General features: G+C 43.6%; 2 protein-coding genes across 4 annotated transcripts in view; one reads left to right on the top strand and one right to left on the bottom strand.

Moving 5' to 3' along the window:
• The first annotated feature begins 136 nt into the window (after positions 1-136).
• Positions 137-10,950, top strand: sord (sorbitol dehydrogenase). Its single transcript, XM_030377544.1, has 9 exons — positions 137-362; positions 455-488; positions 611-775; positions 4,736-4,895; positions 7,578-7,696; positions 8,829-8,894; positions 9,135-9,313; positions 9,560-9,681; positions 10,260-10,950. The coding sequence occupies exons 1-9, from the start codon at positions 189-191 to the stop codon at positions 10,423-10,425; spliced, it is 1,185 nt and encodes a 394-aa protein (XP_030233404.1). The 5' UTR covers positions 137-188; the 3' UTR covers positions 10,426-10,950.
• A 1-nt stretch (position 10,951) lies between these two features.
• Positions 10,952-24,780, bottom strand: part of apba2b (amyloid beta (A4) precursor protein-binding, family A, member 2b) — a 33,635-nt gene continuing 19,806 nt past the window's right edge. Inside the window, exons 6-14 of one of the 3 annotated variants that reach the window (XM_030377539.1) lie at positions 23,939-24,084; positions 21,504-21,536; positions 19,154-19,240; positions 18,157-18,342; positions 17,082-17,261; positions 15,775-15,987; positions 15,181-15,300; positions 13,017-13,157; positions 10,952-12,271 (exon numbers count right to left, since the gene is read on the bottom strand). In XM_030377539.1, coding sequence (XP_030233399.1) covers positions 12,200-12,271; positions 13,017-13,157; positions 15,181-15,300; positions 15,775-15,987; positions 17,082-17,261; positions 18,157-18,342; positions 19,154-19,240; positions 21,504-21,536; positions 23,939-24,084 — 1,178 coding nt within the window. In that variant the 3' untranslated portion in view covers positions 10,952-12,199. The remainder of the gene's footprint in view (positions 12,272-13,016; positions 13,158-15,180; positions 15,301-15,774; positions 15,988-17,081; positions 17,262-18,156; positions 18,343-19,153; positions 19,241-21,503; positions 21,537-23,938; positions 24,085-24,780) is intronic. The other 2 variants (XM_030377540.1, XM_030377541.1) reach the window with 2 other exon arrangements.

Here is a 24,780-nt window from a genome sequence, read left to right as displayed (position 1 = left end):
ATCTTGATCGTAAAAATGTAAAAAAATTATAATAATCAGACTATGAAAATTGTTATTGTATTTTTCGTAATTATTTACACAGGACAGTTGAAACAATTCAGTATCCTGAAATAACGTCCACCCCCTTGTTGAAATGGAACATCTCTCGACTGCTGCACCAATCAGGCACCTTGTTGTGATACAGGATCATGAACTTTGAGCTCGTTCTACTTGAACATAGAAATAAATTGTGCAAATCCTGCTGTGTGCCGTTAACAGCCAGTTGCAACAGATCCACTATACGTCTGCCTTGTTTCAGATATCCTTTTGATATGGAGAACAATCTTTGCGTAGTACTGCATTCAAAGGGGGACCTCCGATTGGTACAGAAACAATGAGTTTTTAGTTTTTACTAGTTTGTTCTTTGTAGATTTCCCTGAACTAATTTAATTTTGCAATCCTATGTCGTCCACAGGAAGAGCGACCAATCCCTGAACCTGGACCTAACGGTTAGAAGCAATGGAGTTTGCACAACGGATGCACATTTTTTTTATGTCAATCTTCACATTGCAATCAACATTAGTGAACTCTATCGTTTTGTCTCTTTTTTCCCCATGCCTGTGTTTTCTAGATGTATTACTGCGGATGCATTCGGTGGGGATCTGTGGCTCTGACGTGCACTACTGGCAGCACGGGCGGATCGCGGACTTTGTGGTGAAACAGCCAATGGTGCTGGGGCACGAGGCCGCAGGGAGGGTGGTCAAGGTCGGCTCGGCAGTCAAGCACCTCAATGTTGGCAAGTAGCAGCAGTTCAGAATCTAGATAAACAAACAATGTCAAAACAGAGGGGTATTCCATCAAAGTTGCTAACGAAGGCGGCGCTTAGTTGATTAAGCCCAGTGATTCTACTTCATTTATAGGTGCCATTGCTTGAAATTCTCACTTTATAAGATTTTTATTTTTTTATAACATAAATATGAGTTCCTCTAGCCTGCCTATGGTCCCCCAGTGGCTAAAACTTGCGTTCGGTGTAAAACGAGCACTAGGTGTTCTGCTCGCTAGGGCTGGGCAATATGGCCTAAAGAAAATCCCAGATTTTTTCACAAAAAAAGATTTCCGATTTAAATTGATTTACATAAAAAGGCATTATGGCAGGCCATACCATTGTAATCAGTGTAACCTGTAACATAAAATAAAATGTAAAATATATAAAATATAAAATAAAATAGTTCTGTAAACATAAAATATTACTAAGGATAAGAAGTAGTTCTGATAAAGGGTCAACATAACATTCAAACTTTCAACATGTGTTCATAAATATACAGTGTTTTGCAAACGGTTATCACCTTAAAAAAGGGAATAGTAACAGGAGAAGAATTAGAAAAAAAACCACGCATCTCTTTCCTTCTCTCGTCTGTATTGAATGAGGAAGAGGAGCGCGATCCCCCTACTGGAGCCCCGAGGCATTACCAACAGATCGACGAATTACCAACAGATCGACGAATTATTAAACCACAAAGATATATTTCAAATGAATTATGTTTACCTCAAAATAGATTATACATGTGAATAAATTGTTGCATACAACTTGTCACACTCGCTGCCATGTTTGCCATCACTTTGGTAAATGCGTGCTCTGTGCGGGGGAGGGCTGAGCCCATTCCGAACTACGGGAGCTGAGAGGGAAGTGTTGGCGGATGTTGAAGAGAAAACCGATTTTCATTTAAACAAGTCGACGTGAGCTACACACTCGAGTTAATCGATAAAATCGGTTTATCGCCCAGCCCTACTGTTCGCCTTTGAAAAAACGGAGGCTCAAGCACGCTGATTTGGAATGTGGTTTCATACGTCGTCACATAGCATCTAAGCTCCTCCCCTTACTCTGCCTGGCCCACCCAGAGAATTTGGCCCGCCAATGACACACGACCGTGCGAGCGCCACGTGTGTGTGTGTGTGTGTGTGTGTGTGTGTGTGTGTGTGTGTGTGTGTGTGTGTGTGTGTGTGTGTGTGTGTGTGTGTGTGTGTGTGTGTGTGTGTGTGTGTGTGTGTGTGAATACACACACTGTAACGCAAGTGTTTCTTGTCGGTTCTTTGATGTCTCTGGTATTTCCACAACGAGACTGGAGTGGGGGTTATCTCAGCCATGGTTGATAAGGAATTGGGGGAAAGGAACTTTGGCTTTGACTCCCTGAAGTACATGAACTGCGACATGCTGCCGGTTGCCGCGAGGAACCACCGCTGCGAGGCTGTGTGCGCCTCGCCATTGCGATACATCCACTGTAAACAGAGCGCATGGTACCGTGGCTGCAAGCTGCTCAGGGCCACACCCCCACCCTCCTCCTTGACCCGCCTCGCTCCTCCTCATTTGCATTATAGCTACAGACACCAAAACAGCGCATTTGGGGGAAGCTCAATGTGCGACTGGCTCGGAGTGGCTGTAACTCTGCACCACGGCTGAATTTCGGGAACGTCTTTGAATACTGTGTTAGTGGCCCACTAATACCTATATTAAAGCATCCATAAAATAGCATGTCATGGCACCTTTAAGAATGCTTGATTCTGATTGGCTGGGAGGAGGGCATTAACCCGGCAGGTTGCCCGCTGACTTGTCGGTTCTACTTGCTGCTGACTGAGCACAGCGTCATCAAATAGTAGATCAATACGCTGCTTGTATTTTTTTGAATACTTGTCTTTTCTGTTCAGCCTTCAAAAAGAGAGCTGGTAAATTGTAAAAAATAAATTAAACTGTAACCAGACAATGCGGTCATATGCTATAGACACTAGAGCAGGGGTACTCAAGTAGAAATGATGAGGGGCCACAAAATTTTTTTTCAGTGACTCAAGGGGCCGGTCGGTATACGTGTGACTGAGGCCGATATATGCTCTGTTTTAGACGTAACGCGTAAGCACGTAAGATACATAACCCCCCCTTGCGCGGTAAAATATCCCCCCTTACGTGCTTAAGTGCGTCGGCCAAAATTCCTGACTATGCGACTGAAACACACCCTACGCAGCTCGCAAAGACTGTGATTGGCCAGCTAACCACATCCTTTCAGGAGTCTCACATTTCCGGTTTTACAGCATAATAGCGCCATTTTTAAAAGGCCGTGACAGAAGCGAATGAAGAATTTTGAAGAAGGAGAAGAAGAAAACACAAGAACGAATTATGATAATTATAAATATAAACAAGCCAGCGATTTCCACTTCCACGCCCACAGATTCGTTCGTTGCTCCCCCTACTGTTCTGGCGGAGAATCCCCTTGCAACACGCGCAATCCTTAAGGAACCTTAAAGGAACCGTAAATCAAAACTTGTCTAAAACAAGTCCCTTGTGTAAATTACGTGCTTACGTCTCTGCGTCTAAAACGACCCTAAATCGGCCTTGACTGCTGCTGAGATGGACTGTCTGCCTCGAGTTTGGGAGGGCTGGAGCGGTCTGTGGGCTGGAGTGCTATCTGTTTATCGTTGCAACCCCCAGCCTAGTATTGAGATCGCGGCGCGCGGTTTCAAAATAAGAGCGCCCAACACGATTTTTTTTTTTTTCTTTTTTTTTTATAATTAAAAAAACTTTTCAAAACAGCTCGAGGGCCATTAATAGACACCCCGCGGGCCACCACTTGAGTATGACTGCACTAGAGTATCTGTGGTATAAAGATATGTACAATCCATAACGTTAGCTCTCTGGCTTATAGCTCAGCGGACTAGAATACCTCCCATTGCCAAGTCGTATCTTAGGTCCGTCACATTTACTGGAGGAGTGAACAACGTTTCCGTTGCATAAGAGCCTTATGGGAGGGTAATGATTGTTCCAGGTTTTAGTCAAACCCTCAGACATTTCCACGGAAACAAAATTTTGGCATGTTAAAAACTTTATATTTGTATTGTAAAACGCATGAAAATATAAATTAATGAACTTAATATTTTTTCTTTGGCAAGTGACCATGGTATAAGCGGGATAATGCCCTTCAAGGTGTCCAAAACATGTTTGATCGATTAAAGGGGACTACTTTTTGCATGAGATAAACTCAAACAGAGTATACATTTAATAAGCATGCAATACGAATAAGAAAAAACATAATTATTAAAGTATTTAAATTGTTTTATTATGTTGGCAAGCAAGAAGTAGAATAAACGGGATAATCACCTCAAGGCAGGGCAATAGGAAGGTTACCGTCCACGAGCCGGGCATATCAAACTGTTTATTGCCCTGCCTCTCGGTGATTATCCCATATAGAACTAACGCCAACTTCCACTTGAAGCTAAAGTCATTCCGTCAACCCAATTCAGCTGCGCCTTGCTCAGGTTAGTTCAAACCAGGCTAACGTTATCGTGGAATACGCGCTCACGAGATATGGAACCAGCCCAGAACCGTGAATGTCGAATCATGGATCAAACGTCCGATAAGGACCGAGCGGGATCTTTTCCATACAAAATAGTTCCAAAATAAGTATAAACGGAATAAAAAAAGACAAATAGTAAGTAAGCAAACATCTGATGTAGTAATTCACAGTATAAACATCAGGTCTATTGTACGTCAACTCTCATTTAGCACATTATGTGCTATATACCTGGCTAATGTGATAGGTGGGCCTGCTTGCCTTTGAGTACTGCATTCCAGTCCAGTGTACAAGAGCAGAGCATATCGGGTGCAGCGTTTTCTTTTATATTTGGCGACCCAATTAAAACCTCCGAGACTGACTTGTGGGACGCGGGACAACTCAAATTTATGTTGTGTGCAATTGTATATATTCTCCAGGGGACCGTGTGGCTGTCGAGCCAGGGGTTCCTAGAGAAATGGACGATTTCTTAAAATCTGGACGCTACAACCTGTCACCCACCATCTTCTTCTGTGCCACGCCCCCCGACGACGGCAACCTCTGTCAATACTACAAGCATTGTGCCAACTTCTGTTACAAGTGAGGAACCCCATCACGCCAAAACGCCGGCCTGTTGCGATACAGAGTGGCGCGTCTGTATGTCTTACTGTTGATGTTGGAGTGTGTGTGACGTGTGTGTGTGAGACAGGAATGTGAGGTAGAGTTAAATTGTTCGTTCCGGTTGTGAGTGAACGCTGGCGCATCTAGCTGCCGCTACTCCCCGGTGTCGTCTCTGTCTGTTTGTCTTTTTACGCTATCCATGTCTTTTCCTCTTTGTGTGTGTGTTTATATATCTTATAACTGCAAGTTCGGATCCCTCATTACATCGTTATCACTTGCAAACTGCTGGAATTATTTCATTCACCTGCTTGGATTACTAGGCTCGGTCAAAGAGACTGCTAAAGTGTTCGCCAAACTGATGTGCTGCTCCCAGGCCTCCCATTTCCCCCTGCATTGCTTTATGCAAGCCCTCTCAGGAGTGATATGCTAACACTGTTCATTGGTAAGTCTCTGCTTGCTTTGTGAGAGAGCTTTTTCCTATTGAACTGTTGTAGCTATTCTAGGGTTCTGGCCACCTCCGTTGCCTGTCCCCCAGAGTGCAAAGTGTTGTCCTGTTGGCTAATGTGTTAAGTTCACAGAAACTGGGTCTGGATTTCAATGTATGGCTGTCTGCTATTGTGTTTGGTGCACTTGTCTGGAGTGATCTGAAGTTCGGTGTCCTGCTATCCCTTCCTAATGCATGTAGAAATTGTGACGCTGCTCTGGCTTCTTATCCACGGCTAGGGCACTTACGCTACAGAGAGACTAATTATCCGCACTGGCCTCTAGGCTGGCATGGCATTAAAACGCTCGTCAACCTATCTCCACCCCCTTGAGAACAAAGGCTACAAAATCCCTGTTGCTCTCGCTGCAAACCAACGTCTCGGTCTGCAGCGTCTTTAATATATACACAGGGGCTCTGGTCGGAAGATTGTACGCAACCACCAACAACATTGATTCACTCTGGAGTTCATCTCGTAGAGAGATGTGCCAAGTTTGTGCGGTAAATTGCTGACTTTGAGAACTTATGCTCCATAAAGTTGTGTGTCTTAAAGATCTCTCTGTGCCTGACGGTAGAGCCATTATGTTCAATCTTTCCATTGCTGAGCCTCTCTGTTGGCACCTTGCCTCTCGCTCCATCACATATAGGAACACAAAGAGCATTACCATAGCTGCTCTGTTAGACACTCTGAAATCTAAACCCATCACTGAGTCATTAGATGCATGTCTGGATGACTTACTCCTGCTATACAACACACATCTTGCTGGCTCGCTCAATCTTCTTGCTCCCCTGAAGATACGCTCGGCCTCCTTCGCTCACTCTGCCTCATGGTTTACACCTGAGCATCGTAAAATGAAGGTGGCTAGAGTGACTTGGTGGGAAGACTTGCCTAACTGTCCATGCCCTGGCATACAGTGATCATGTCTCTGCCTACAAAGAGTTCTTCAATGAAGCTAAGACCATGTATTACACCACTATCATTGACAGAGGTCAAAACACCCCGAGAGCCCTCTTCTTCTAGCCTGGCTATTGCCAGACCAAGCTCAATCGTAGATTGCACGTTTGTCTGGGGAAGCTGCTGTCATTTTCTTCAGCGCAAGCGCGAAGCCAGCTTGGAGATTAGCTCCCGCAAAAACGTAGCGGAAGCAGAAAGAAATGTATTGCTCTTCTCCAGACACTTCTGCAACACGAATTCAAATCGCCGGCAGAATGGGCGGGGCTACCCAGTTTACTCTTCTTCACTATTAATAAGATAACCCAGGCTAACCCAAGTCCATCTCCCTTACCCCATCCACCAATCTTTGTTGTGAATTTCTTGAATTCTTCAACAACGAAATAAGCTTGATCTACAAACAGCTCCAGTCGACCTCCACCACCCTAAATGATGTTCCCTCCCCCATCCACAAAGTAGATTCTTCTCTGCCTTCTCACCCATTGATGAACATTATGTTTTGATCTTGTTACTAAGTCCAGACCTACCACCTGCCTTGACCCTATGCCCACCCCACTGGTCAAGGCCTGCCTACCAGCCCTCTGCCCCCTCCTGGTACAAATAATAAACTCATCTCTCTCACTGGGTTATGTTCCCCTGCCTCTCAAAACGGCATCCATCATTCCTGTTTTGAAAAGGCGTGGGGCGGCCACAGAGGATTTTAAAAACTATCGGCCCATTTCCAACCTCCTGTTCATTGCAAAGGTCCTCCACCCCTAGCATTCTGTAAAAAACAACATCTTCAGATGTCTATCTCCGGCAATTTCACTACCACCTCTGCTGAAGTAAGAAATCTGGGCGTAATTCTTGATTCTACTCTCTCATTCGATTCACACATCAAAAATATCACCAAAACGCCTTTCTTCAATCTAAAAAACATCTCCAAACTCAAACCCCCCTTCACTCATCTGCAGCAGAAACAATTCAATCGGCTGCAGTCCAAAACTCTGCTGCAAGGCCACTCACCCGCACCAGGCCCTGGGATCACATCACTCCCATCCGACAACAGTTGCATTCTGCTTGTCTATAAATCTCTACATGATCTGTAGCCTGTAAAAGGCTGGGTACATTTAACCAGTAAAATGTATTATTATTATTAATTGTTGATTCAATTGTTACCTTTCGTTCTGACAGTGAGGAACTGTACAACAGTGAGGAACAGGCTTTTCATTTGTCAAATGGTGTCTAGGCTTCCTGACAACGTGACCTTCGAGGAGGGCGCGCTGATTGAACCACTGTCCGTGGGAATCCACGCGTGTCGGCGGGCTGGGGTCACCCTCGGAACAACCGTCTTAATCTGTGGCTCCGGTAAGATCACCAATCACATCACATCAAAGTCAATAATGTCCACAGTCTAATCCTTGAGCAAGGTGCCATTACTGCTACTTCTTAAATCTTACCTACATTCCTAACTGAGTTCACGGTAAAATAAGGTCATATATGAAAACCTCCAACAATTACATCACATATAACCTTTCCACCAATAATGGGCCAGCTTTCCCCAAGGATAGTGCTACACCCTGATCAAGCATAAACTAATGCATGATATTTCCACTATGTTGCTACTGAACACATTGGTGTGAAAGTCACTGACTCAACATCTCGATCAATCGAACCAATGAACATGGGTAACACTGGAAAGCGGGTAGATATCATTTTTATACGATACCCAAAAAGGGGTTAGCTGCTCCCTAACCACGTATCATAGAGCCGGTGCCAGGGGCTGCTTGTGAAGACTTTCTATCCGAATATTTAAAATATATATTTTTATAGTTGACCAGCAATAGTAGTAAAAAAATGCATGTGCTGTGTTCCGATATCCAAACTTCCTTGAGTACACTTAAACGTAGTACACTATCCGCACCCTCTAAGTGCGCTGATTTTCAGATGTCAGTGTCATTTCAAATCAAATACTCCATGGTGCAGTAACCAGAAATTATGCAATAAACATCCCACTTTGAACGGTGAACACTTTACGCCTAGCAGCCATAAAAAACTATAATAGATGTAAAAACTACAAAATGACTCCATAAATGCAGGCAATGTGTAAAATGCGCCAACATTGGCTCAGCCTGGCGCCACCTCTTCTGCTACGTAGCTAAGATGGCTGCCGTTGAGTACGAAAAGTATGCATCGATCCACACTCCACGGCTTGACCGTTTACAGTACACCATCCGGGTCCTTTCAGTACACTTATTGTCGCCCCAATCTTAATTAGAATGCCCTACGTACTCAAACTAAGTATAGTGAGTACGGCTAGTATGGATATTGGAACACAGCAATGGTCTGCAACATCAAATCCGCTTCAACAAATTATCGCAGCAAAGTTGGAACATTGATGTCATGGTTCTATTTGGAATGGAACTCCCAGACCACATCAGTGGTCCAACTCATGTTTATTAAAAGCTTTCACTGTTGTGTTGTTCTCCTACACCACCAGGGCCTATTGGGCTGGTCTGTTTGCTTGTGGCCAAAGCAATGGGTGCCTCAGTGGTTGTCATCACAGGTATAATATAAATACATAATAAACTAAATTGTACTGCACTTATTTGTACTTATTTTTCACCATGTAAACCAGGTAGGTTGGTGTCATTGAGATCTATTTAATAAGAGAGACCTGGCCAAGACAGAGGTATACAACAAAACACAATAAAACATACACTAAAGAAGAAAACACAACAAATATTTTACAGAATTGTTGCACATAAGTGTCATTGGCTTTCATTGAACTTGCTCTCCTTTCTAGATCTATCCTCGGAGCGTTTGAAGATGGCCCAGGAGGTAGGGGCTGACTTTCCACTGTTGGTGACGAGAGAGGACTCGGCACAGGACGTAGCCCAGCGAGTGGCGGGAAGGCTGGGGAAGCAGCCACACGTCACCATTGAGTGCACCGGAGCGGAGAGCAGCATACAAACCGCCATCTATGTACATAAACCATATATATATCAATATTTATTCTGTGTTTATATGTGATGTATAAAGTATAAATTAAATTATCATATCATTATCTAGTTTCATTAGACAAATCTTCCTGTCATAAAACTGGTCTGTATTTCTATAGTGGACTATAGTAATAAGACAAATTGGAGCCCTGGAAAATACCTATCTTACTGCATGTTTCTTAACTAGCTGGGTAGAATGATGGATGACTAGCTGGTGTTGTTGTGACAGGCTACCCGGTCTGGCGGTGTGGTGGTCCTGGTGGGTCTGGGTGCAGAGATGGCCAGCGTTCCTTTGGTCAACGCCGCGGTCCGTGAGGTTGACATCCGCGGGGTGTTCCGCTACTGCAATACGTAAGCTAACCTCATCCCAGAGCTCATGGTGTGTTCCAGATGTACACCCCTCGCATGAGTTGCCAATTGGGAAATCAACCAGAGGCACGCCACCTTTTGGTCGAATCCACTCGGGCTCCTGAGTGTCCACCGAGTTCAGCGAGCCAAACAAAGATGGCTGCGCCCGTAAAGATCTTACACACTTACATTACTGCTTTAATCCGGTCCCCAATTTATGCATTGCACGGCCTTGCTATGCGTGCAATACAATGTAACGTTTTGTGGTTTGTTTTCGGGCTGTTATGCTAAAGAGGCTAACAATAACTATGACTACATTATCTTGGACAATTTATATATTAGCATTATCATCCAGCACCCAGCCTCATCCTTGCTCTAACATCTGTATTATCAAATTGCGACCCTTGTATTATCTTGTATTAACTCTATCTGAATACAACACAAACAACTAATCATCCTCAACCTGAGGTTAACTTTTGCCTGCCCGTCCATGACTGATTGGGCATTCATAGTTATACCTTTGAGCTCATACAATATGGGAATTGTGTCAGTAATGGGGGTTGTTTTGGGTGTGTCACCAGCTGGCCCATGGCCATCGCCATGCTGGCGTCGGGGAAGGTGAACGTGAAGCCACTGGTGACCCACCGCTTCCCCCTGGAGGAGGCCGCTCAGGCCTTTGAGACCACACGCCAAGGTCACGGGGTCAAGGTCATGCTGAAGTGTGATCAAAGCGACCAAACGCCATGATGATGCTAGAAGAGACACACAGTCTAACAGCCACAGTCAGAGACATACACACACACTGATATACTGCCTTTTTACATCCGAAACAGAATAAATGAATGACATTAATAAATGTTTAGTAAATACCATGTGATCCCATTTGGTTACTTACCTGCATTATTTAAAATGGGCATTAGGGGACTCAAGTCACAAGATTTTATAAGCCATTCCATAGATAATCAGACAGATCGAGACAATAAAAAGAGTGCCGGTGTTTCCAAACCTGCGGGTTGCGATTGCTTGAAATGCATATTGTGGGAGATTCAGTCATATAAGCTAAATGTGTTAGATTCATTATGACCAAGAGCAGCCTAATGACTCTTTGACAAAAGCAAATTACTAACAACAACTTCATTGGGACATAACTTGCATATGTTGATGGATAACATCTGCAATAACGATACACATTACACTGCATAACAATGTTATACGTTTGGAGCCCATAAAGGGTTTGGAACCGAAGATTAAATAAGCATCCAGGTAAACTGAGTCAAATTAGTTCCGTTTTATTATCTTGCAGAAATTACTGATAGTTATTGCACACAGAGGCATGCACACAGAAGATGTTTGTATGCGTAGGGTTTTCAGTCTTTTTTTTTCTTTATAAGCCATAACTCCAAAGTAAGTAGGACAGCTGTTTTTTCTGCCACAGTGCAATTAAACAGCTCTTTCTTTCTCACACTCTTGACAGGAAGTTGTGTGCTAGCAGATACTAAAACGTGAGTGAGACATGGGCACAATATACTAGACATTTTAATCCTTATGTAAAGACATTCTTGTACTGCTGATGACAACAGAGCTCACATAAAACAATACATTCACAGTACACTCCTCCCCCCCACCAGAAACAACAAATAAGTACACATACCCAGGTACAGAAACACACGCACAGATTAGTCACTTAAAAAGAAGAATGTTAAAACTTGATCTTTTTCAAAAGAATGACCTCGATGTCAAAAGCTAAGTTATTATTGTAAATGTTCTTGAAGTTGCATCGCATCTTATTGAAATGAGGCGTCGTCTATCCATTCATGGGAATGGTAAATTATGTGAGGATCCCTTTTGTGATGTCCATTCCAGAGTTGGAATTTTTTTCTATTGGCCTAAACTAGTAGTAGTCGTATCTGTAACAAAATGGCCGTTGCTCCCGGTTAGCCTCTGCTGAGACCTCCTTGTCCATCTGCAGATTAGCACGTTAGCATACAAACTCATTGGCGCGATACTTCGCGCTGTAGGTTCACAGTACGGTTCTAAAATCTCATTAAATAAAGATAAAGCATACCTGTGTTTTCCAGCTCACCTATTTACACACTCAACCCTTTCCTTTCTTTATGTTTGACCTTCAACCTTTCTCTCACAGACGTCAACCACTATTTACATGGTTAAAATAAATAAACAACAGAACGGACATCGAGACAGTAGAAGCACAGGAAAATTATCGCACTCCCAACAGAAGTAGAACATAAATAGAAAAAAATGCCTGCTCGTTCTCAACCACCTGATGTGTTGGTGACATCATCACTCCCGGCATGTTCGATGAGGAGAGCATGGGTGTGGGAAGCCCTGAAATGTTTGCACAGAAAGGGAGGATAAACATTGAAAGAAAATAATGTTCAATCTGTTTTGTTGTCCAGGGGAAAAAGCTGTCCTTATTGGTCCGCTCGGGTTGCACCTTGGGATTGTGAAGACCAATCCTAGCTGTCGGCTTGATGAGTTATGCATGGTCCTTCCCCTTCCTTCAAATGAATATTGGTGTTTCCTGTCCAGTAAGCAGTCTGAACATGGCAGCTGGCATGGTCTTCATGTGGATCTGCCAGGCAAGAAAACAATGTTAACAAAATGTAATTTCAAGTCAGTTTTATGTGGCTATCCCTTGATCACAGTTCTAGTCGCAAAGAGCTGCACCGGCCCACACAATACAACCCCTTAGCCTTGCCCTCTAAATAACAAGGAGAAGGAAAAACTATCCCTTTCCAGGGATAGTTTGGAGGGAATAAGTGGTCTCAAGGGCAAAAGTAAATGGGCAGTTTCAGGATCTCCATTTCCGTGATGCAAATAGAAACATGTTCCTTTAGGTGTGTAATCACAGCTGGCAGGTGTACACGTTTTTCCAGTTCGGGCCAGAAGGGGCCTGCAAAACTCACTTGCAAGATAAAATAAGCGAATGGGAATTTTGTACCCCCATTGATGAAGTTTTTCATTTTATCTCTAGGTTGGGGAAAGCATTATGTACCTAATTGAAAATATCCAATATGAAATCAGCTTTATTACGGTGCTACACAACAAAGGCCAGCAGGGGCCACGGTGAGTCATTGGAAATCTAGGGGCAAAGGGTAGAATTCAGTTGGTGCAATCTGCACCCTCACCTCTCGATGCTACTGAATTCTAAACACTGGACCAATTTTTGCAGACAGAAACTCGACTGCCAGGTGAAGTATTGCTGGTTCCTTTGACCAGTCGATGTGGGGAAACGCTCATATCTGTCTTGACAAATGTCCTATTCTGTGGTTTAGGTTGGAGATGATTTTAGGCATGTGTATTTGTGTGGCTCTAACCTCTCCTACTGAGTTGGAGAGGGCCTGGACGATCTTCTCATGGGCGGTGGCAACCACACTTTGACTGTTGATCTCGATGATGCGGTGTCCCACACGGACCCCCCCTCGCTCCGCGATGCCCCCCCGCATCAAACTGCAAATCTGTGTGTTTAGACAAAGAAACAACATTAAACTCATCTGCTTGGTTTGCTAAGCTTAACACTTACTAGAGTTTACTCAACCTCTAGTTGTAATTAAACCCATAGCTATGGTCTGGAATCCCCAGTAGATAATATAACAAATTTCGGAGCACACAATATAATAACATTTAGCCTATAATGTTACAAGTTACAACTAATAACAGTTACGATCAGAACTATAAGTCACATGATGTAGCCTATTAGGCATACCGAGTTGAGTAAATATTATACCCCAGACATATCGGCTTTGGTGTTTTTCTTTTGAGGGGTTACACAAGGAAAAGCCTACATTGTTAAGTCGTAGATAAGGTAGGGAAAGGCTAGGTATAAGATAAGGTAGGATATAACAAGGGATTAGCCAATGTTAAAAATAAATATTTTTGTCTCTTGTATTTTTTTTTTCAAGAGACATTTTATGTATATTTTATACTGACGTAACACAGCTACATTTCACATTGGTGATATCATGACTGACTAATGACTAATACTTCTATCTGGCAAAGCTGGGGTGGATGGCGATTCTGCAGACCTTAGGCTTCGCCGTTAACATTTCATCTCGCTTATATTTTATCTCTAGTGGATGGGGGCTCCCAATTACTATCTGGCGTGGACTGGCACTCGTGTCCTTTTCCCTGAAATAAGTTTCTTGCACGGCTGGGTTGATTCGAAATATTTGATATCAACATTTAGAGAGCCTGACGTCATCACGCTCAAGCCTTAACGGAAGACCAACTGATAATTTACGAAGCAGGTATGTAATTAAACTGTTACCAAGTCATGAAGTCTGAAATAGTTGAAGTGAGTGAATGAGCCGACTGCTTCGCCGTCCTACCATCGACTTCCATTGTTATAAATACTATTTAAAAAGTAGAATATCTAAAAAGGTTTAAAATATTTTAAAAGTTTGAATAGAAGTGCGTGATTCCAAGGTAATCTGAACATTTTAAAATTGGAATGGAAAAACTGTGGAAGGAGCAGGGTCCCAAAATTTGTAGAGAATGATAAAGAAAGAAAGAACTAGAGAATGCATTTCCTGTTGAAAATGCAGTGATTGCTGTAGTACAAAGTGAGGTTGAAATATGTTTTCGTAAAGCCACATAGATTAAGACAAAAATAAATGTAAAAAGGTTTAAATCAAGTGAAGGGATTTGAACAGTCTAAATGTAGTAAACAATGTGAACATGCACAGGTCTTTAGGTGAAAACTTGTGTAAGGATTAGGGTCCCAAAGTTTGTATAGAATAAGAAAGAAAGAAAGAATAAAACCATAGTTCAAAAACCAAGAAGAACAATAGTTTGGCGCTGCATGCGGCACTCATCTAAATATAGAATACACAATAAGAGTAGCAGTAATTCTGACAAAGGTACTAGTTGTAAATCGCTTTGGATAAAAGCATCTGCTAAATGCCCTAAATGTAAATGCAGTAAGGGAAATGGAAATGAAACAATATGTGTAAACATTACAGGCAGCTGAATCAGACATTATTAACATTATATGCTTCATTATTGTAGACCATTATACATACAGTTAGTGTGTCAAGGGCCGTCCCATGTACGGGGGAGAAAATTTAGAGATACTAGTATTGGCATTGTTTTTTTTTTATCAACTATTGTCCTTCTTGCAGTCTTCAAACAGACTATGAATATGAAGTGATTGAAAGCTAGAAGGTATTTGTTAATATGAGGATTTGGTTAACATAATCTATGTTAACAACACTTCTGCTCCTGTTCAGCAATGGCTCATTGGTGATTGTAAAATAAAGCTCTGTGTTGGTTGTAACTGCAATTCATCTGTTAAATTAAGCTTGTGTTGCTTGAAATGTTCTTATCAATCTCCAAAGCTCTTTGTTTCTAAGAAGTTTTATATATCTGATAAATAAAGATCTGTGTTGCTCAAAAGTGTTATTAATGTTTTAAATTAAGTTTTGCATATCAAAACTGTTGAAGAAAGCCTTTGTTGAATGTGGGCTTGAAATGTTTACTCACAATGCCATTCTGCACACTAAAGCCCAGCTGGTATTTAAGGTCTGGTCGCTTAATTAGGACCGTTGTCACAGGAGGACAGCTGACGATGTTCAGTTTCACCTGCACCTGGTTCTTCAAGCCCTGCGCACACACACACACACACACACACACACACACACACACACACACACACACACACACACACACACACACACACACACACACACACACACACACACACACACACACACACACGAAGAAGCACAAAATATGTTATGCATATGTTAAGACACTTGAGGTCCCTAATGGTAAAGTACCAATAAAGTTTTTTTCATCGAATTACATTTTAATTTAAATATGACCTATATTATTTTGCTGTACTTCACCGTAAATTAGGGGAAGTTGTAGCCCTTTTTCAGTTAGTTCATTCTGTTTGTTGATTCTGTTCATGGTCAGTATTTAAAGTGGACACACGTAGTAGATATGCAGTGGTGGTCTTTGCTGCCACATCTTCATGCACTGGACACTTCAAATGGGGCATCTCACCCAGCTCATACATATTTGAATCCTACCTGAACAGGTGTGTGTCCTACAGGCAGAGGTGTGAGCCATTACCTTGATGATGCCTTGGCAGGTGGCCAGTGGCAGCCCCACCAGGCTGGTGTTATTGATGGACATGATTTGGTCGCCGATGCTGAGCTTCCCGGAGCGCGCCGCCGGCCCGGCGTTCATCATGTTGGCCAGGATCACCGTCGGCAGGATGGAGCCCCACCCCGACTCCACGATCACCACGCCCAGGATCTCCCCTTTGCTCTTCTCTAACAGCAGCTGATGGAGATGGCGAAAGAAGGAGAGGGTTAAATAGGCAAAAGATAGCTGGCCTATGGCCATCCAGGGCGCAATGGTTCTAAATCCCGATGTGTACTTGGCGGGGTGCACGTTAGCTATGGTGGTGGACATTTTTGGAATCATCAGTATTGTAGAGACCCCGAGGCAGCTATTCGACCCAGAGAAATGAATTAAGCCGAAAATCTTCAGTCAGCATTACGTCTAGGAAGAAATTCAGCCTCTTTAAACATCCTGGCACTCCTCTACGCTCAAAATGGGATATTTCTATGGCAATCTGTCCGGTTTTAAAATGAAGGACGCTCAGTCTGTCATGATCTCACATCCATGCCGTGTGCTGTATCTGCTTTGTCATGGATCAACAGCTTAGCATTGTAAAATGCTAGATTTCCGTGTTGAAGTTCAATTTAAATATTTGGTTGTGGTTCAACAGTCTACGTCTACATGTTAAACTAAAAAGTACAGGAATAGTGACAGAGTGACAGACAAAGATGTCTGTTCTGTTAAAGGGATATGTTAAAACATATACTGCGACAGAATCATAAATAGATTAGATAATTAGCACTTTTTTTCTCCAATGGAAATGCAAACCAGTACCACAATTATCCATGAACAAGTTTTAAGTAATGCACTTCACATAAACTTTCAACAATTACATAATGAAGTTGTAAGGGAATTGAGAAAGTCTAAAGCAAATTCCTTATGTTCCTTTATGCACAGTTAGATGTTTTTAATTATGGCATTTGTGAGGATGTATAAAAACATTTTATATTTTTCTATGTAATGTTATTGATGCTGTTGTTTTGTTTTTGATATTGTCTGTAATGTTTTGCATGTGTTTTATTGTCCTTTGAACTCCTTGCCCAGGGACCACAGATGCAATTTAGCTATTCAGCTAATTCTAGTATAGAACCTGTTCTGTACATGGTCCCTGTCAACTAAACCAATAAACTAAACTAAACTTCGTAGTTGTGGTCTGTATCAACCCGACTGAAGGCCAATGGATATTATTATAGGCGGCACACTACATGAGGCTTCTGAGTGTATTTCCACAAACTACTTTCCACCCAACCGACCTCTTTGCAGTTCGCAGAGTTGGAGAAGTGAATGAGGTCATCGTTATACATCTCCTGGGTGTTGATGACATCACTGTACTGCTTCTGACTCAAGTCCTCTGGGTTGATGCCGTTAGCTCTCAGAAACTCCTGGTAGGCCACGCTGAAGGCCTGGCCGATCGACTGGGCTATGAGCTGGGCCTGCAAAAACCGAGAGGGAGGGAGGGAGAGAGAGACACGGAGCCATGGGGTTAGTGTCACATAACCCTCCTTGTGGAAAGTACATAGAAACATTGTTTTCCGAACACACTTGAAGCAGCGAGAGTGAAACCTCTAAAGAAACCCACCCTCAACTCATCTGATGTAATAAATTGCCGAACACTCTCTCTTCTAACATTGATTTACAAAACACTTGGGCATGCAGTCTTTTCCCAACTCTCTGCATGCCTCCAAAATAATAAACTTCTCAACCATCACCAGTCAGGGTCCAAGGCAGGCCACTTAACTGAGACTGCCCTCCTTGCTGTCACTGAGAAACACTAGAACAGCTCCCTCTCCTCCGCTGTGATTCGTTTGGAGCTCTCGGTAGCCTTCATCATAGCGAACCAACAGATCCTCTTCCCCAACCTCCAAGAACTGGGAATCCCATGCTCTTCACTCTCCCAGGTCATATCCTACCTCATAGATGGCACATAAGGGTAACCTTTAAGGAAATAATCAGAACCTTGTAGTCTCCATACTGGGATCGCTCAGGGTTCTGTTCTGGGTCTCATCCTGTGATTCCGGCTTGTCCTATTAGATGTCTTGTTACTCTTCCCCTTGGTTTCTCCACACCTGTATTCTAGTTGATCAAACACTGAATATGGTTTCACCTATGTCCTGTTCACATCCTCCTCCCTGCCAGACCTCTGTCTCTTACACCCTACTGTTGGTATTACCAAAAAACATCAACTGTAATTCAGTAAGTCATTGTAAGTGACAAATAAAAAATGCACAATACACATAAAAAATACTAGTGTTGAATAGTAGAACAAAATTAAAGTACAAACAAGTGTGCTCTACTGTGTAATGAGCTAAAAGCCATGTTCCCACTTACGTCCTCCGACTCAAAGACGTGGCAGATCATCTTGTACTGTTTCTTGGTCTCAGGGGCCCCTGGCGTTGTCTCAATGCAGTCCTGCGACGCCATGCGCGGCATCCTCCGCCTCGCCATAAGCACCACGATGTTCCCGATGTCAGCGATGTAGGATATGGTGCGCAGTGCGTTGTCCATCATCGTTTCCTTCAGATGGAGCAGTGAGTTAAAACCTCTACAATCCTTTGCTGAACCCTCATTGTATAAACGATAGACTACAGCAGTATTAAAGGGCAGATTGTAACTGTGATAAAAAGAGAATGTAACTGCGATAAAGGATAGACTATAGCTGTGTCAAATGACCTATTGTGTCTGTGATGAAGGATAGACTGCTATTGTGATAAAGGACACACTGTAGCTGTGATAAAACATAGACTTTGATACTTGACTGGAACTGTAGCTATACTTTAGCGAAAAACATTTCTGTCTGATTACAAAAAATGTAAACTAGCTTACAGGTAGTTATGGCAACCATACCTCTGCATTTACATGTTTGTATGTGCAAATATATCAGTTCAGTATCAGGCTCAGTTAGGGCTCAGGAAGCTCCTACCCCGAGGCAGGTACTATCTGAGCCACTAACTGAGCCACTAAACGGTGAAGTAGGGTAGATAATCTCTCCCCAGCCACACCCATAGCGGCTCACTAGAGGGAAAAGTCCCTCAGTCGGAGCGAGCCTCATGTTAACATATCAGAATTGGCATGCATACCCATTTTATTAAACACAGAACATAACCAGCAGCTTTGCAATGCTGCTGCTCCGTGGCTCGCCTGGTGTGCGACCTGCTTGACATGAATGAAGCTCAGTTGTATCTGAGTGGGACTCGGACCGAGAGTGGATCAGGATATTTAGGCTGGCAGAATGGACGCAAGGTCGGTTGAATTTCATTCGACCAAGAATTGTATTGGTTGACTAGAGTATGAATGAATGTGAGGGTGTTCTTGTGTGTGTATGTACCTGGGAGTCTGCGTTCAGAACTTTTATCCGCTGAGTGGAGATGAAGAGATCCACCTCCGTCATCGTTTGGGTGTCTACCTCCGCAGTCTGTGAGCACACACGCACGCGCACGGACAAACACACAGACACATCCACATAAACTGGTTACATCACATACAGTATATATTATGTAGACACATTCTATATAGTAATACTATATGTTATCATGACTATGAAATTAGCTTGAGGCCACATAGCTGGCATGAATGAATGGAGATGCTTAGCACTGGGCCCTGGCCAGGCGGTGCTCTGCTCATTGCTAACACTGGTAATACTGATAACTACTGACTGATGCATGTGTCACGTCTTGCCCTGCTAATTGTTGCATAAATGTCCTCATCATTTATTGTTTTACCACGTCTTACTTATACATCCTCTCATTTCAGATACTTTCATCCGAGAGGTTTCCTGCTTCTTTGATTGACCTCCCTCTCCTTGATTGTTTTCACTTGTCCCTCATTATCATTCCCCTCCTACTATATTTAGTCAGCATGTTTCTTTCCTCCTCGTTGTTTATCTGGATGATATCCTGATCTTCTCCCCTGATGAGATGACTCATGTCAAGTTCTTCAGTGCCTCCTCGACCACCAGCTCTTCTTCCAGGTTGAGAAATGCGAATTCCAAGCCAAAACCGTCTTTCTCCTGCGTTTTATTGTCTCTCCAGATATCATTCAAATTGTTCCTGCAAAAGTCAGTGCGGTTGCTGAGTGGCCTACAGGTTAGTTCAGCGCTTTCTGGGGTTCATTTCAACAGATGCTTTATCGGAAATGTTAGCACTGTTGCCGCTCTGAAGCATGGCCTTGGCTCCTCTAAAATCAAGTTTCTGTGGTCTCAACAGGTTGATCTGATATCCCTAAGGCTGAGGCAGAATTTTACCTACCCATCCTCAACCTCCCTGATCCCTTTCAGCAGTGCATTGTGGAGGATGAGGCCTCAGACGTGGGCATCAAGGATGTCCCTTCTCAGTGGCCCATGACAGATAACAAGGTTCATCCCCGCGCATTCCATTCCCACATTCCAGAAACTCTGCTGCCGAAAGGAGTTACGACATGAGTATGATGGAACTGTTGCCGGTCAAGGTGGCCCTGGACATTTTACTTTGTTCTTTCTTACCGTCCTGGTTGTGAGAATATCATGCTTCATGCCCTGCCTGTTTGAGGAAAGGGTACGACAGGCAAATGTTCGAGTACCGGACGGCTGTCCACCTAACCGGTTGTTTGTTCCAGCATCTCATTGCTTTCAGGTTTCCATTGGGCCCACACCTCCCTTCTCTCCGGACTCTGTTCTCAAGCAACACTTCTGGTATCCATGGAGAGAGAGGTTGAGGAATATGTGGCCTGTCCTGTATGCGCCGGAACAAGGTCTCCTGACGCTCACCTCCTGGTCTCCTGCGCCCGCTCCCTGTGCCTCAACGCCCCTGGTATGACATCTTATTTGATTTTGTCACAGGGTTACCACTCTCGGAAGGTAAAACCACCATTCTAACGGTAGTGGAACGATTTTCTACGATGGTTCACCTCAATCCTCTGCCCCGAGCTGACTCTGCAAAGGATACGGCTGAGGCGATGTTATTTTGTGCATTCTTCCCATTTCTGGAAAGTCTATGGTTTGCTTCTCGGTGCCAGTCAGTCTCTCCTCTCTCTGGGTATCACCCCCAGTCCAAAGGCCAGACCGTTCTGGCCATTTTCGGTTGGGGTCGTGGACGACAGTACCCGGTGGACTGGGAGGAGTACGGCCCTGAGGAGAGTTGCGCACTATCTGTGGTTTGTTTCTACTGTGGCCATTAGTAACGTATTCTGATTCATTAGGTCCTTCTACCTGTTGCCATATTTTGGCCTTATGTGTGAAAGGTTTGTTTAGGCTTTGACCAAGCCTGTAGGAAGCTAGTAAGGGTGAGTGGCCTTTCATTTATGCTTGTTTTTGTTGAGCTAGGGAGCTAGGCTTAACCATTGTATTTATTTTGAGCTATTAGAAAGACAATTCTGGCTTTAAGGTAAGTCTGTTAAGTTTATTATTTAAGCCCAGGTTCACCCTGATGATATATAGCTCCTTTGGCCCATTTCAGGCTTGATATAGGTTTATTGTTTGTTTACTTGAGAAACGCTGCGTTTGGATTATTTGAGCTGGCCTCATGTTACCCCCTCTATCTAGACTTGAGGGTCCACACACACACACACACACACACACACACACACACACACACACACACACACACACACACACACACACACACACACACACACACACACACACACACACACACACACACACACAATGGGAGAAGCTGGTGGTCATCACATTTATACACCACCTTCTTCTTGATTTTGGCCGCCTTCTGCACTCTCTGACAGGAAAGCAGGCAGGTAGACAGGACAGCAGACAGGTAGGTAGAAAGGAAGTCAGGAAGGGGACAGGAAATCAGGCAGGCATGTAGGCCAGATACAGGAGCACCGGGAGCAAGAAGAGAAGGAAGGGAAAGAAAATAAGACGAGACAAAAAGACCCTCAGACCACAGAGTAAGGCTTCAATCACTGAGCAAGAGAGGTGGACACAGAAAGACAAAAAGATCTTCTATAGCCAACAACAGGACAAAACTAAGTAGGCGAGCACCAATACCTGCTAGATAAAGACAACAGCCCCCATCCGCCACAGAGATAAAATAAATGCCCACGAAGGCGTGTGCACACATAGGTGACGGCATGCATGAGGTCCGCAGAACCAGTCCAGACAAAGCTTCCCCAGATAGAAGCGCATCACTGGAGGCAAAGGAGATCGTCCCTGATAGCAAAAATGTGATTTGTAACTGTGTGTTCTGTCTGTATATATTATATGGCCTACAATATTAAAAGTACTAGAACTAGAACTAGGGCTGTTACTTTGTGGCTTAGAGTTCTAGAAGGGCGGTTTATCCCCATGGCTATGACCGATGAGTGATACTTATTTATACCGTTGTCGTGTAGGAGTGTCATAATGCAGCCATCAACCACTGGCTAAGGCGGAGCTCCAAAAGAGAACACATCCTGGCGTTATCCTATAAGTGTCGGAGAAGACTAACTCTCTGACTTGGACATCCAAATCAACTGCTGGCCAGACAGAGGTCCACACATCCATGTAACCTGTAGCATTACATAAAAGCGTCCTAGAAGCTTAACCCTTACTCAGATATGGACATCCAAACACCTGGTCAGAGGAAGCTACAGACATCAACACACACCATGGCATTATACTACAAGTGTCCGAGAAGCTTAAGTTGGCATCCATTGCTTTTTGCAGAACAGAAATACCTACTGGCACACAAAATTGTATTGTCTCTGTTGTAATTATAATTATAACCGACCTTATCTCCTACTAAACAATGTAGTTCTTTCCTTGTGTAACCCCTTAAATGATGAACCCTACAGCCGCTTTGTCAGGGGCATGATATCTACTTAACGTGGTAAAACCATTTAGGCTACATCGTGTTATTTCTAATCATAACTGACCGGCCTATGGGACCTCATAAACACACCTTCCAATAGCAGGACACAGTTTAAGATGGTCTCAGGTATCGGTGTATTCTCAAAATGGAAATATCTGCCAAAAATAGAAAAAATACCTCGGCACAGCACTTGCAAATAAAATAAGTACCAAATATGTATAAACATATCACACAACAGACTGCCATGGTCCGATGCAGAAATAGGCCGAACTGGGCTCGGGGAATCATTGCGAGGTCGGCCCCCATGCACGTGTAGTGTCAAAGCAATGTAGCTACAAGGTAGTGTCAAGGTGTAGCCCTTATGCAAATGTGTCCACACAGAGATAGAGAGAGAGAGAAAGACAGATGGAGGGGAAGAGAGAGGGAGAAAAAGAGAGGAATAGATATAAAAGAAGAACAGAAGAGAGAAATAAGAGTGTGCAAAAGAGGGACACAAGAGAGGGAGAAAGGCAAGGAGACAGAGAGAAGGCCGGCTTCTAAGGGTGGGAGTGAATTCTAATGGTTGGGGATGGTTGTTACAGCCCGATCAGAAGGTGTAGAGTACAATTGTTAAATAGCTTCACAACATTGAAGAGTAGATGAATATCGATCCATAAGGAACATATGATTATGACATGTCTGAAATGTCTACTTCCACAGTCCAGTAATTGTAAATTAAGGAAAAGGTGAGCATACACTAAAAAATATCCATCTTTAGACAGGTCAGGTTAAAAAAGTTAAAATAACCATAACAACAATAATACTTTCAGTAGTCCGATGGAGTTGAGGAAAGTAAAAGGGTGAGAGACTTTATCAATAGGATGGGAAAGAGAGATAGAGAGAATATATTAGAGAGCTGTAGCAGATTAGAGGGCAGGGAGGGAATACTGGTCTCTAACTCTCTCTCCCTAACCTAATTGTAACAGCAGACACGTACAGCCACAACCACATCCCCCCTACTCAACCATCCAATCTCATGTATAATGACACCACACTGACAACACCATCCCTTCAAGATTGCTGGCTGTAACTATGCACTCTTTCCTGGTGGTTCGAATGCCCATTGCGTTATCACACCAAACATGTACCTATATATAAATATAGCACTATTTTAATCTCTTAACTATATGCAAAACAGTAGCAACCTTGCCCTCATGCTGGTAGGTACTGTGTGTTTTGTGTTTGTTCGTGGGTGTATGGTTGTTTTGTCTTTGTTCGTGGGTTGGTGTGTTTGTTTTCGTGTGCGTGTGTGATCATGTGCATGCGTGTGTTGGTATGTGCGTGCGTACCTTGACCCTGCTCACAGCCTCCTGGGCCTGCATCATGCGGATGTTCTTGGAGGGGTTTCTCTCCGACAGCAGCTGGGTGGAGCCCAGGTAGTTTGCAGCGAAGATGATCCCGTCTATCAGGTCCTCTGGCTCACAGGGACCTGGGACTGGTGAAAAAGGGAGAGCGAGTGGTTAACCGGTGTTGCCCCTATATGGGTTAGCTCCCACTGGCCAAGCAATCTAGACTTTAGGGGGAAAACGTACTTGAGTACTGTACAGATGGCCTGTTGTGAGGGCGCCCTCACACTATCTCTAAGTGAGACACCAGCAACCCATTTTGGCCGCTTATACCGCAATCTCGTTCTTTCAGTCATGGCCCATCCTTCATGACCATAGGTGAGGGTAGTTACTATGATTGACCGTTAGATCGAGAGCTTTGCCTTCTGGCTCAGCTCTCTTTTCGTCACAACGGCGCGGTAAAGCTAATGCAATACCACCCCAGCTGCTCAGATTCTCCGGCCAATCTAACGTTCCATCGTTCCAGCACTCGCAAACAAGACCCAGAGGTACTTGAACTTCACTAGAAGTCAGGAGTCATTCCGTGCCCGGAGTGGGCAATCCACCGGTTTCCTGCTGAGAGTCATGGCCTCAGAGTTAGTGGTGCTAATCCTCATCCTAGCCGCCTCACACTCGGCTGCAAGCTTCTAATGATGAATATTTAAATTTTGGGTTTTAAACAAGGGCATTTGTCATACATGATTTATGCCATTTTATCACTGTTACTGAAAGGAGTCCTCAATTTAGGGAAAAAAGGGGTAAAATCCTATGTTTTTGCAAATCTCCCCATAACACTACGTGAACGT

The sequence above is a fragment of the Gadus morhua genome, chromosome 14, assembly GCF_902167405.1.
Source record: "Gadus morhua chromosome 14, gadMor3.0, whole genome shotgun sequence".
NCBI classification, from domain to species: Eukaryota; Metazoa; Chordata; class Actinopteri; order Gadiformes; family Gadidae; genus Gadus; species Gadus morhua.
The sequence above is the reverse complement of the archived record's forward strand: the minus strand, read 5'-3'. Positions and strand labels throughout refer to the sequence as shown.

What these genes read in the sequence shown, in the direction of transcription:
- sord (XM_030377544.1), top strand. Translation starts at nt 189, where the DNA reads ATGAACTTTGAGCTCGTTCTACTTGAACATAGAAATAAATTGTGCAAA. An exon ending in CAAAGGGGGACCTCCGATTG is followed by an intron (nt 363 to 454) that starts GTACAGAAACAA and finishes TGTCGTCCACAG; the next exon opens with GAAGAGCGACCAATCCCTGA. An exon ending in GCATACAAACCGCCATCTAT is followed by an intron (nt 9,314 to 9,559) that starts GTACATAAACCA and finishes TTGTTGTGACAG; the next exon opens with GCTACCCGGTCTGGCGGTGT.